At 40.1% G+C, this 13,973-nt stretch overlaps 1 protein-coding gene across 3 annotated transcripts in view; it reads right to left on the bottom strand.

Moving 5' to 3' along the window:
* Positions 1-13,973, bottom strand: part of TMEM245 (transmembrane protein 245) — a 97,696-nt gene that overhangs the window by 21,245 nt on the left and 62,478 nt on the right. For all 3 annotated transcript variants that reach the window (XM_047830475.1, XM_047830476.1, XM_047830478.1), the window contains exons 12-13: positions 11,189-11,311; positions 10,914-11,059 (exon numbers count right to left, since the gene is read on the bottom strand). In XM_047830475.1, the coding sequence (XP_047686431.1) occupies positions 10,914-11,059; positions 11,189-11,311 (269 nt within the window). The remainder of the gene's footprint in view (positions 1-10,913; positions 11,060-11,188; positions 11,312-13,973) is intronic.

Here is a 13,973-nt window from a genome sequence, read left to right as displayed (position 1 = left end):
AATTCAACAAATTTTGGCAAATGTGTACAGTTGTGTAACCATCATCACAATCAAGATATAGAACACTTCTGTCACCCCAAAACGTTCCCTCATGCCCTTTGACAGTCTATCCCTCCCTGAATCCTGATCCCTGACATCAACTAGATATGCTTTCTGCCACAATGGTTTTGCCTTTTCTAGAATTTCATATGAACATAATCATACATTATGCAGTTTTTTTTATTTTTTTAAACATTTATTTATTTTTGACAGACAGAGAGAGACAGAGCATGAGCGGGGCAGGGGCAGAGAGAGGGAGACACAGAATCTGAAGCAGGCTCCAGGCTCTGAGCTGTCAGCACAGAGCCGGACGCGGGGGCTCGAACCCACAAACCAGGGAGATCATAACCTGAGTCGAAGTTGGACGCTTAATGGATTGAGCCACCCAGGCACCCCACATTATGCAGTTTTAAAAATTGTGGTAAAATATACATACCAAGCAATTTGCCACTTAACCATTTTTAAGTATATAGTTCAGGAGTGTCAAGGACATTCACACTTTCATTATGTAGCTTTTGTGTTGGGTTTCTTTAATCTCGTTCAATATTTTGAGATTCACCCACATGGTTATCAGCACTTTGTTCCTCTTTAACTGCTGAGTAGTCCATTATTTGGATATAGCACAATTAGATTATGTAATCACCAGCTGATGGACATTTGGGTTTTTCCAGTTTGGAGCTACTGTGAATAATGTTGCTATGAACACTTGAGCAGAAGTCTTTGCATGGACATACACCTTCATTGCATTTCAGTAAATACCTAGGAATGGAGATGCTGGGTCATACGGTATGTTTTAATTTTATAAGAAACACCAGCAATTCCTTTCATCTCTCAATTCAAAGAGAATGGAGAGTCCATGGACAATCAGCCAGAAGTCACTGCCTGCTATATTACACCACATCTCCCCAAGATGTGAGGCTAAATTTAATATTTATAGTATTATGGGGGTGGATACTGGCAGAAAGAGCAATTCAGCTCGTGAAAAGCTAACTGACAATGCATCTGAAGCCCCTACTAAGTGACCCAGTGGTACACTAGGTGCCCAATAAACAGTAACTATTTTTGGTGCTATGGTATTTACTATTTCTTGAGATCAGTATGTTTCATTGATGCTCAGAGTATTCTGATGATGAAGACTCTAGAAAGTTGTAGTGCAAGAGCTGAGTGTTCCTGAAATAAGAAGGTAAGGTCAAGAGACACTAATGTTTGCTAAGTACCCCATGTGGTAAACTGAGTAACAGCCCCACAAAAATGTCTACATCCATGCCCAGGCCCTATGAATATGTTACCTTATTTGGCAAATGGGACTTTGCAGATGTGACTGAGCTAAGTAAGCATTGTGAGATCAAGGTGATTACCCTGGATTACTGGATTGGCACAATGTAATTATAGAAGTCCTGATAAGAGGGAGGTGGCTGATATAAGACAGAGGTGATGGATGCACAAATTGTGAATATATTAAAACCACTGAATTGTACACTTTAAAATGGTTAAAATGGTGAATTTCATGTGTACGCATTTTATCCCAGTAAAAAAAAAAATTATAAAAAGAGGGATGTAGGAGAGTCAGAGTTACAGAAGGAGACATGAGGACAAAAGCAGAGGTCAGAGAGAAGGAGACATTTGAAGACACTACATTGCCAGCTTTGAACATGAAGGACCACAAGCCAAGGAGTGCAGGCAGCCTCCAGAGGCTGGAAAGGGCAAGGAAACCGATTCTCCCATAAAGCTTCCAGAAAGAACACAGGCCTGCTGACAGTCTAATTTCAGGCCTTCTGACCTCTAGAACTGTCAGATAAAAAAAAAAATCTATGTGGTTTAAGCCACTAAGCTTATGGTAATGTTAGAGCTACAATCAGAAACTAACACAATCCAGTATGAGCCAAGCACTGCGTTACATGCTTTGTCTATGTCATTCCATTGACTCCTTGCTGGTGCCTCTGATTCATCCGGAAAAGAGACGCTTGGGGCACTTGGGTGGCTCAGTCAGTTAAACATTCGACTCTTGGTTTTGGCTCAGGTCATGATCTCACAGTTTGTGGGTTTGAGCACCATGTCAGGCTCTACAAGGAGCCTGCTTGGGATTCATTCTTTCTTTCTCCCTCTGCTCCCTTCCCCATTTGTGCACACTCTCTCTCTCTCTCAAATAAACTTTAAAAAGAGAGAGAGAGAGAGACTGACTCTTGGTCAAAAATCAGGTAAATCTGTTAAAATCTTTTCTCTAAAAAAGAAAAAGAAGAAGAAAGTTCAAAATGAGGGTGAGGGTGGGAGGAATGGTACTGAGCCAGTCACAGTTAAAAGGCGAGAAAACTCTTCTGGGAATTGTTGGATCGGTGTACTAGATCACTCTGGTACACTAACTCCAAATCCAGTCACCCAACTCACTAAAGATCAAGATGTTGGATGAAGATGTATTTTTGGTATCCAGATTCCTATTCTATATTACGAAGATATCCACCTGCAGGCCAAACATGTACTTAATTGTCCTCAAGGCCAAGAGACCACCAAGAGAAGCCTGGGCAGCTGCATGACACCTGCATCTGGCTCTGGCCAGGGCCATTATTCGATAGTGGCTATCCTAGCTGACCACTTCCAAAAGGGGACTAAGGCTCAGTATACCCATCCCAAGGCAAACTGGGGTCCTAATCACCGTATTAGAGTGAAACGTTCTGCAAAATAGAAGTAGAACATGGGGAAAGGGGAGAGGAACAGAGCAGCAATGAAAGATGCAACAGGCCACATGTGGCGGCCACAATGTGTGTGTCTGTGCCTTGCTGGTGCAACGCTACGTAGAACTCTATGACCCACTCCGCACCCAACGCACTGGCTTTTAGTCAGGTGGATGCCTATCATGGGAGCTAGTACATCCGAGTGATCTAGTGCACAGATCCAACAATTTCAAGAGGGTCGTTATTGCCTTTTCACTTGGGAATAACTCAGGCCCTCATTTTTTATTCTTTTTCCAGCCTTCATTAAAAAAAAAAACATGAACTACACTCCCAGTTTAAAAGATTTTCTTGATTTCTGACCAGCGGACTCTTTCCTGGGTGAATGAGGGGACCAGACAGGGGATCAATGAAATAATACATGCAAAATGTGTAAGTCAGGGTTTGGCACAGTGGGTACTCAGCATATGTCAGTGTAGAGGATGGACAAAAGAAGGGACAGAAGTGAAGGCCATTGGCCTGGAGGTTAGGAGACCGCTCACAGAAGGAACATATGAATGAAACATAAGAGTGTTGAGGAAGCAAACAGTCAAGAACGCACTCATAAATGAGAAACGTTAGTGAAAGCAAAACAGGACATGGATTCAGCAGGAAGAACAGGGCAACGGGGCCACAAGAGCTCTGGCTCTGTCACCCACTGCTCTGGAATCCCATTCTATCACTGATTAGTGTGGCATGATCTTCAAAACTGTACAACTTCTCTGAGCTTCACTCTTCCTAACTGTCAAATAGAGACAACATTTAACTTCATAATGTTGGCATTACGGCAAGCATTCACTTCATAATGGTAATGATGGACATTAACACTGCAACTCAAGTGGTAAGCTTAGTGACTGTTGCACAGTAAGCACGCAATTAAGTTGGTGCTTTCAGAGAATTGTGTCACTATTACCAGGTAGCATTGTAGTAAGGCTAAAAATAACGCACGTGGTAACTTTCTCTTTTCTCCTGGCGGTTTTTGGAAGAAAACCAATCTTTGCTATGTGCTAAAGGGGTGCAGGGTACGGCAAAGCTGAGAGTGAAAGTAGCATACCACAAAGTTTTAGACTTAAGTTTTTTAAATTATAAGGTACCGATGAAGCTACCAGAGCAAAAATCCAAAATACTGAGTGTATAATCACTCATCTCTCAGGTTCTTTGGAACCTGAAATTCAGAGACTGGGAATTGTTCATTTTCATAATCTAACACAACTTCATTTGACACAAAATTAATGGCATACACAATACAGTTTGAACGGGTTACCAGAAATCACTAGTTTAATCAATGCAGGCGTATTTATTCCTTATAATCATATCAATAAAAGATCATTCTCTCATTTCATTCACTCAATGATGTCAATCCATTAATCAACACTTTTTAGATATTCAAATTCAGTAAGCATTCTTCTATCTTGCCATCCAGGAAAGACACTATGATATACTTCACCAAATCTCTTGTAAAAATCACAAAAGCTCTGGCTTGTGGCATTTTTCTAAGGGTGGTTACATACGACCCGTGCCAGGTGAATGCATGGTGCCGCTGGAAATTACCCTTCCCTTTGTAACTATTCACAACCATATGATCAAGCATCTACTATGGAAATTTACAGGAAAATCTGCATCAAATTCATCAGGCTATAATAGGTATGTAACATTAGTCTTCCTCTACTGTCTACTTCAATCCTCTCTCTTGAATAGAGTGTTTGCCTGTGCTCAGTCTTCTGGGACCTCTTTTTTTCCAGTGATTCTTCAAAACTCATTGACATTATTCTCCAACTGCATCTCCAGGCTTTCCCAGCACTCAGCAATTTAACAGAATCAAATTCAGAAGACACTGGATGCTCTTTTCTTCCCATGTTTTGGTAGCTCAGTTGAGCTGGCTTAGCAGGTCTGATGTAGCTCAAGGGATGCGACTGACACCAGCCACAGAGGTGGAAGCTCCCTGCTTTCTAACAAGGTCGAATCCTCATTCAGAAAGCTTCCACCGTTAGACAGTCCTATCTATTATACACAGAGCCATAAAGGGCAGGGTTCCCTTCAACTGGAAGGCAGGCTACAGGGCATCCAATCCAACGGGGGTCCCTACACATACCTCTCTGTGAATAAAAATTCCAGATTCATTCACAATCAGTCTTTGTCTAAGTTTTCCCCTAATAAACACTATTGTGCATTTATACTGTACGGTACTAAAGATGTGTGTCCATGCCTCGTTTATACAACTGTATGACTGATCCTTAAACAACACATTTGAACTACACTAGTCCACTTACATATGGATTTTTTTTTTTTGATACGGTATTGAAAATGTATTTTCAGGGCACCTGGGTGGCTCAGTCAGTTAAGCATCCAACTCTTGGTTTGGGTTCAGGTCATGATCCGACAGCTTTGTGGGTTCAAGCCCCACATCAGGCTCTGTGCTGGCAGCATGGAGCCTGCTTGGGATTCCCTCTCACTCCCTCTCTCTGCCCCTCCCCCACTCACACTGTCTCTCTCTCTCTCTCTCTCTCTCTCTCTCTCTCTCTCTTTCTCTCTCAAAATAAGTAAACTTAAAAAAATGTATTTTCTCTTATGATTCTCTTAATAACATATTCTTTTCTCTGGCTTACTAAACTAAGAATACAGTATACAATAAGAACAACATACAAAGTATGCTTTAACTGACTGCTTATAAGTAAGGTTTCTAGTCAACAGTAAGCTATTAGCAGTTAACTTTCTGGAGAGTCAAAAGTCCTATGTGGATTTTTGGCAGTGTAGGGCGCTGGTGTCTCCTAACCCCCACATTATTCAGGAGTCAAGTATATCTAACTTCTCTGCACCAGGGGCTTGAACTGGTTTCAAGCGCCTGGTTAAGATTTAGTTCTTAACCAGCTCTCTCCTCACTCTTTACAAACTCTAAGATGAAACTGTTAACTCTTACAAGTTTGCTAATACTTTCCTTCAACTCTTAGCCCACTCTCAATTCTGACCAAAGGGGTGTTCTTGGGAAGAGAGATGGCGAGGAAGCTGGGTTTGTTGTTACTTTTGTAAAAGGAGAAAACTGGCCAGACAACCCAGGATTTGATCAGATGATCTGCTTTTGCTGGAATTCGATTTGAAGCAAGGAGGGGGTTGGGGAGAATGATAAGCCACAGTCAAGGAGCTCTATGCCCTCAGAGGATACAGGACTCTAAACCAATAGACAGGTAGCGTCCACGTGTCTAAGTAAGAAGGAAAGAAAGGAAAGAATCCAAAATCAAATTCTGCCTGCTCCCAACATTTCATTACACTGGTTCTGCCCTCTTTTCTTTCTAAAGGTCAACTAGGAAGGCTATCAGATTATTGTTCCCTCAGGCAACAACAACAAGCGTCACCTTACCAATGTTCTGTACTGCCCCTCAAGAGAAGGCCAGGTAGTAGAGAGGGCAGGCCGGCTTCCAGAAACACAGCATATAAAATTACCAATCGTACATAGTATCCCCCAGCTCTTTTCATTACTACCTAACCTCTCTTGAAGTTACATCTCCCTCCCTTTCCGGGGTCATCTGTCCCAGAGACCCAGCTCCACACAGTAAAAAGCACAGAAACCTGGTTGAGACTGGATTTCCCTGTTCCAGAAGGGAAGGTCACGCTGTACGCACAGAGCTAGCATGCTGCTGAGAAGCACAGGGAGAAGCCGCTTCTGCGGAAACCTTCCATCCCCACTGGGAAAAACAGTGAGTCACAGTCACACACAGAAGGGTACAACAGTGGCATCACATTAAATCATCTGGAATCCTTGGCAGTAGAAATATTAATTCAATGTTTTTATATCATTACTACATGGTTTTGTGTCTTTGACAGTGCCTGCTGATAATGGATGCTTACTCTAATTAAAAAGTGAACAGTATATAGGCAAATAGCAAACATTTGTATCTCAACACTAGTTCTATTACAAGGCTATTAAAATTAATTTAGCAATTCTTTAAAGCATCACAATGAGAAACTAAATACAAGACAAAGTTTCTTAAGGTCATTCCTTTGGAAACTTGATGTAAAGGTTTAGAATTATTAGACCAATCTTTAATCAAGTAGGTTAAAAAGGCATTCTTTTTACTGAGTTGGTTATTATTGAAGAACTCCAGCTAATATGATTTTCCCAAATATGCATAAGAGATTGTGTCACTCTATTCCAGTGTTAGGAGAGCTAGCTCTTCGAATAAATGAAAATACACTCTTACAGCTTTAAACTCTTCCTTACACATTTTAATTTAAACAAATGTTTATAACCTTAGATTCATGAGAATTTCTTTGCAACGAATATTTGTTTAAAGTCAAAAATGGAAATACGGAATTACTGAATGATCAGCACTGATTTTTTTTTTTTTTTTTTTTTTTACCCAATACCTTTAATTCTCCATAGTTGGAGGGATAGAGGTGAAAAGTACATTCATTTTCCAAATTAAAAAAAAAACTCAGTACGTACATTCTCCCATCTAATTCATAAGTAAGACTCCCACCCACTGACACTGAAAACCTGTAATCCCACAAGCAAGAGCCATACCCGTGTGCATGCACTCATGTGAAAATATCACACACACTAAATTGCACTGAGGCCGTGACAACATGCAACTTAGTAATGTGCAATATCTCCACCAGAGCAAGCAGAATGGGAGCATCGGGGAAGAAGGATGTGATGCAAACATTCAGGACACGACATGCTCTAAAGGGACAAAAATGGTTTGGGGGTAGGGGATGCATGCCACTAACTGAAAAATTCATGAAACGAAAACCCAAATGAACACACAAACGTATTCAATTTAGAAGAACACTTATTCAGATCTGAGAATCCTAACTGAGGTTCAACAATTCAACGAGATGGTGATCATCAAGTAGCCACATATTTCATAAGGCAAAGCTTCAAAAGCCAAGACACTGCCACTGCCTGGTCATGCAGTTAACTCCCAATTTCAATTCCACTTTTAACTTATTGATGGATCATATAAAATGAGTTGAACGATTTCCACTTGACTGCAACACTGATGATGACTAATGATTGATGTTTATAAAATCTGAGATCACTGATAATTTGTAGACTGAAGTGCCCTCTGAGGACCGTATAATACCATTTTCATAAACACTTGTTTAATATTTTTCCTCTTAAAATCTTTGTCCGTGAAGAAACATATTCCATCTTGAACACAATCCTTCAGAATGAAAAATGTGACAAGAGCTCTTAAAACTAGAACTTACTATTATCTTACATATGTGAGAAGGTTCTACAGAGGCATCTCTATAAAACCTGTACATTCCAGGTCTTGCATTTGACCAGGAAAGAAAGAGACAATAAGCACGGAGACTGCTAAAAATCGTCTGGAGTTATAATCTTTAATTCACATAACTTGATATAGCCGTAGTTACACAAATGGGCCAGACAAATTAACTAGTCTGTACTGTAGTTTTCAATTTTGAGAGCCATTAAGATTACAGTTCTGGTACTGAGGGTTTAAACTTTTTCCTATATTAAAAACATGATAAAATATGGGGCGCCTGGGTGGCTCAGTTGGTTAAACGGCCGACTTCGGCTCAGGTCATGATCTCGCGGCCCGTGAGTTCGAGCCCCGCGTTGGGCTCTGTGCTGACAGCTCAGAGCCTGGACCCTGTTTCAGATTCTGTGTCTCCCTCTCTGTGACTCTCCCCTGTTCATGCTCTTCTCTCCCTGTCTCAAAAATAAATAAAACGTTAAAAAAAAAAATAAAAAAATTTAAAAAAGACATGATAAAATAAATGGGTTTTGTACTAGTATGCTTTGGAACCAAGACATGGGCTACTGTTACAGTGCATACTTAGTCTGTACAATCCCAAGAAAATGAGGCAAATCTAATTTGTAAAAAGGCATTTATTTCTTATCTCTGTAGATGACCACACTCTTTCTAACCTCAAATGCCCTTGTGGGCCAAAGACCTGAATTTTTAGCCGCCAGCCTCATGTGACTATTTAAACAGTCTTAACAGTACCACAAAGTTAAGTCATCATCTTCTGCCTCAACCAGCTCCTCCTGGAAGAAGGCATTGTGGTATACCGGAAGGATATGTGCTTTCAATCAGCTGGACCGACGTGCAAGTCACAGCTCCGCTTACCAACTCCAAGCAACGATGACATTAAAGTATTAAGTTTAAAACAAAGGAGTTGGCATATTTGTATGAAAACAAAAGTGACTCAATGCCAGACAGACAGAGGACAGTTGACCAGCGGTTCACTCTAAGAAAGCCGAACAAGAGAAAACTCAAGAACTGTGATTTAAAAACAGAAAAGCTTTTGTGAGAACAACAGTCAGTGCTAATAAAGATTACTTCAGGAAAATGAAGTATCAGCTTTCTTGAAGTTCTTAATGGGACAAGGTAGATATTTTTCTGTAAGGCTTGGCTTAAGTTACACTGACTGAAAGGATTCTGCCAGCCTTTGATAGGGTTGATTCACTAGTTTCATCCTACTGGGAAGATTGAAGGTTATTTTTCTTTCTGGTCGAGTTATTTACACAAACTTCTTTAAGCCAGACAGATGTCACTTAAACTAACGTGAATTTATTGCTAAGAGTTTTCAGCATTTTATTTACTCAATAAAGATGATAACCAATGGTCGTGCAGGCTTAAAAGGAATGCTAAAGCCAGCAAGTGACTTCCCCGAAGATAGCTTCACCCTGAAAACTGTTACAGTAGATGATGCACTCCCAAACTTGGAATCTTTACATAGATGGCCCCATGTGGATACCCAAGAGCACCAGAGAGGATAAGGGCATTTTTAAAATTCTACCTGATGGCTAATAAAGGAAGCAAGATATTGAAGACTTTACCCAGGCCTTGCTAGTAGGAAAAAGAAAGAAAACCCAGCAAACTTTCTAGGAAGAATATATTTCAAGAACATGTGTGTTATTTGAATGTAACTAAGGTTTTCAGAGACCAAAATGGTATCCTCAACCAGTTATTAAATAAACACAATGAAGAAATAAGCCAAGATCAGTCAGAGAGAATTATCCAGTCAAATCAAGATTTCTGTGGAAGACTAGTTCAAAGCAATGCTATTTTTTATAATAATTTTTTCATGTTTTATTTTATTTATTCTTGAGAGAGAGAGAGAGTGAGCGCACACAAGAGAGCAGAGGAGGGGCAGAGAGTGAGGGAGACAGGGAATCCCAACCAGACTCCACACTGTCAGTGCAGAGCCTGATGAAGGGCTCAAACTCAAACTGTGAGATCATAAGCTCAGTGGAGATCAAGAGTTGGATGCTTAACCGACCGACTGAGCCTCCCAGGTGCCCCCAAGCAATGCTATTTCTTAAAAATAAGTGGAAACATAAATGCCAACCAATGATTCACTATTCAAAATAAGTTTAAGAACACCTGGCTAACAACTTATTACAAAAAGAAACTCTAACGGATGATATGAGGATTTAATTTGGGTATAGCTATTCATAAGCAGTAAAAATGTAGTAGAACTCTAACAAGTCCCAAGCAATAAGAGGAAAGGGTAGGGAAGGAGCAGAGCTAGGTTTGAGCTGCAAAAGGCCTTTCCCTACCTGAAATGACAAAGAGGAAAAATGAGGGCAGAAGCCAGTGACTTGGAAAGAGCGTATGAAGAAAAAAAAGTTGAGGAATCATCTCATTCAAAAGCCCAGCCTGCAATACATGGACCCCAGAAGACATGGGAAGTTTCTGGCCAGAACCTGTGATGCACATCCAGCCCACGACTTAAAAATAACCAAAATCTTTGCATTTCCAGTTTCCAGGCTAACTTCACGCAAAGGGCACAGAGCCCAGCTGCAGAGGGAGAGAGGAAGAAATAGAAAGACCATTTATTCTTCTGCCGGGACAAGGCCGCAGTTCCTGAGCTCTAAGAGAAGGGGGAGGTGTATGCGTGGTACAAGAGGGGTTTCTCCCCAGCAAGCGACATGAGCTGTGCGGGAGCAAGAGCCTGCACGGGGTGAGGGGGCTGTAGCTCACAGGGCTGACAGCAGGATACCGAAACTGAATTTTTCTTCTTATCGAAACTTGCGCTGCTCACATTATTCTCTCAAAAGGAAATTAAAAATTTTGAAAATATCAGGGTCTGTCACTAGTTTTGCACTGATTATTAGAAAGGCTCAAGACTGAAAACAGGCTTCTCACAGAAAGCAGTGTCTAAAGGAAATAAGAATAGCATAAATCTTATCCCTACCTGATAGCTTCTTCCACAGACTGGCCAATAATATTAGAAGAAGGACCTGGCTGAGATAGTGGTGTCAGGCTTATCACCCACTTCACTGGCTTGTAGTACTCATCACTGGAACTTAATAGATAAAATAGTGTGGTCAGGAAAATTATCTGCAAAACAAAGGACAGTATCTCCTAAAAAATCACATTTGGAAACTACAAGAAGGAAACACAAACGGAACCAAGAAAACGCTTCATTGAAGAAGGAGAGGTAACATGCTCTTATCTACATGTACATACCAGAGATAGCACAAAATTGAGAAGGGCCGTCCCGCTGTAGAAGAGGATGGTCAGGAGGGTGGTGACCGTGGTGAAAAGCAGGCTCACGTTCCGGCTCATGACAATCCACAGAGACTCTAAGATCTGATGAAGAGGGAAAGCTGAACCATTAGAACTAATCCTGAGGAAAGAAGTTCCGACAGCTATCTACTCTGCTTTCAATACAAGAGCGTTAGTACCAGAAAGTGAAAAGACAAGGACGGAGTAGTATATTATGGTGGGAGGGGGATACGTTATCATCTGAAAACACTTGAACGTTGAATAGTAAGGAAAATGGTTAAGAAAATCACAGTGAATCTAGCTCCAAATCATATCAGGTAGCCATTAAAGATATGTGTATCATAACACAGAAAAACATTTTATGACATAATTATAAATTGAAAATGGGGCATCTGGGTGGCTCAGCTGGTTAAGCTTCCCACTTTGGCTCAGATCATGATCTCACAGTTCGTGGGTTTGAGCCCCACATTGGGCTCTGTGCTGATAGCTTGGAGCCTGGAGCCTGCTTTCAGATTCTGTGTTTCCTTCTCTCTCTCTGCCCTTCCCCCATTCATGCTCTGTCTCTCTCCCCAAAATAAACATTTAAAAATCATAATTAAAAAAAGTAAAATGTAGGAAACAAAAATTTTATATATAGCATGATTTTAACTATGTAAAAATGATATGTGTAGGAAAAAAACCTACAGGAGAATATGCCAGAATGCAACCTGTATAGGATCATTAGTGCAGACATGAACATTCTAGTATTTGTCTTATTAGCTGCCTCCCTCTTGCCATCTCCAACTTAGATTCACCTACAAATACAGAAGTATCACTTCGATGATTTCACTAAAATCACAATAAATAGGATAGGGTCAAGGGCAGAGCTCTACAGCTGACTATCTTTCTTCAGATAGACGATGACCCTACTGAATTCCTTTGATCCATCACCTGTAAATTCACTAGAATCAGTTATTAAAATGGTCACTAATATATGCTAAATGCTACTATAATACACGTTAAACACTACTAGAAGAAGATGTACAATATCTGTGGCACACCTAGATGTTTTCATTTCCTATCTTCTCAGGAACTTAAATTCCCTCTTGACAACATCTGTCCCGTGAGAGAAGCAGTGCAGAGGATACCAACTTCATTTTAAAGATAGACAAACTGAAGCTCAGAGCTGTTTTAAAACTTGCCCAAGGGCCTTGGAGCTAATAATTGGAACTAGAGCTGGGACCAGAACTCTAACGTCTGGTTTTATTTTGGTGTGCCCTTTCCAAAACAGCAGCTCTGTTTTTTGTCATATGTGCAAGTTACACCATCTGTTCTATGAAAGGCCTATCCATTCCTTTCCTATCTCAAATGTATCATTTATAAAGGCGTATTTTGTTGTCCCCGGCATTTCTTGCAAACCTCAGCTCAGTCTTCACAGGAGAGCCTTTGCAGGCTGGTTTCATTTACAATAACTCCTTACATAATATCTTCAAAATGCCTTGCAATGCCTACAAAAATATGCATGACTGACCATTTGACCTTGTGGGACAAAGGATGGATGAATAATACCACTGATTCCAAGAAACAAACCAACAATACCCTTATTTGTGATTTTTACATGCATTCTTTTGGGGGCTTCTGGCATTTTGGAATTTTTATTAAAAAAGTTTTTAAATAGTTTCTGGGTCACCCTGATAGGAAATACTCTGTGACAATTCTTAAGAAATTAACTGAAGACATTAATTGTAGACTGGTAGTCTCCAACAACAATCAAGTAACATTTCTGTGTACCCAAGGGGATTAGGAAGAAAGGTTCAGACCATGAGAGCTATCAGATATTACAAGAATATAGGCAGAAATAAAAAATCCGATCAAGGGTTGACTTCGACGCATTAAGATTTTTTTTCTGATGAGACAGGTAGTGACGTTAAAGAATGTGATTTTTTTTTTTTATACTTTATAAGAAAATGTGTTGATATTTAGAGGATGTGCAGAAAATCAGTGAACCAATAGTCTAAATGACCAGTGCATATTACAAAAGCATATAAGAGTAAAAGACCCATTTCTATTCAAGACAGATCAATGGACTTCCATGTAAGGCAGTACAAAAAAGTTTATATTGATATGGTTTCAAATTCCACACTGCAATTAACATTTAAAAAGTACCATTTGTTGAGTTTTGGTGTAGTATCAAAGAATAGCCACAATTATCTGAAAAGGCTATTAAAAGACTCCCCTCTTTTCCAACTACGTATCTGTATGAGGCTGGATTTTCCTCAGATACTTCGATCAAAACAATGTATTCCAATAGACTGAATGCAGAAGCAGGTATGAGAATCCAGACATTAAAGAGATTTGCAAAAAAGTAAAAGAAAGTCACTCTTCTCACTGAGTCATTTTTTGTTTTGGAAAATAGTTATTTTGCAGATGCAAAAAATGTGTTAATATATAATGTTATTTTTTGTGAACTGATAAATATTTTAAAGTTCTCAGGTTTACCTGCTAATACAACAATAATCCATAGAACCCACGTGAACAAACAAAAACTCTGGAATCCTCAGACCAAGAAGTTTGACAACCACTGGACTAGAGAAAACAGATTATCAAACACATAAACTCTTAGAACTGAAGGACACGAATTTCTAGATTTAACTCCACACTGTGATAGCTGTATTAGGTGAGTGGGAAGAAGGGCAAGTGTGAGTGCAGGGATTGGGGGAGGAACCGAAAGAGCTGTAAGAAAACCCCACAGGTGATAGAAGAGAGC

This window comes from Prionailurus viverrinus, chromosome D4, assembly GCF_022837055.1.
Source record: "Prionailurus viverrinus isolate Anna chromosome D4, UM_Priviv_1.0, whole genome shotgun sequence".
NCBI lineage: Eukaryota > Metazoa > Chordata > Mammalia > Carnivora > Felidae > Prionailurus > Prionailurus viverrinus.
Note: the sequence above shows the minus strand (reverse complement) of the source record. Positions and strands in the feature narration are given on the sequence as shown.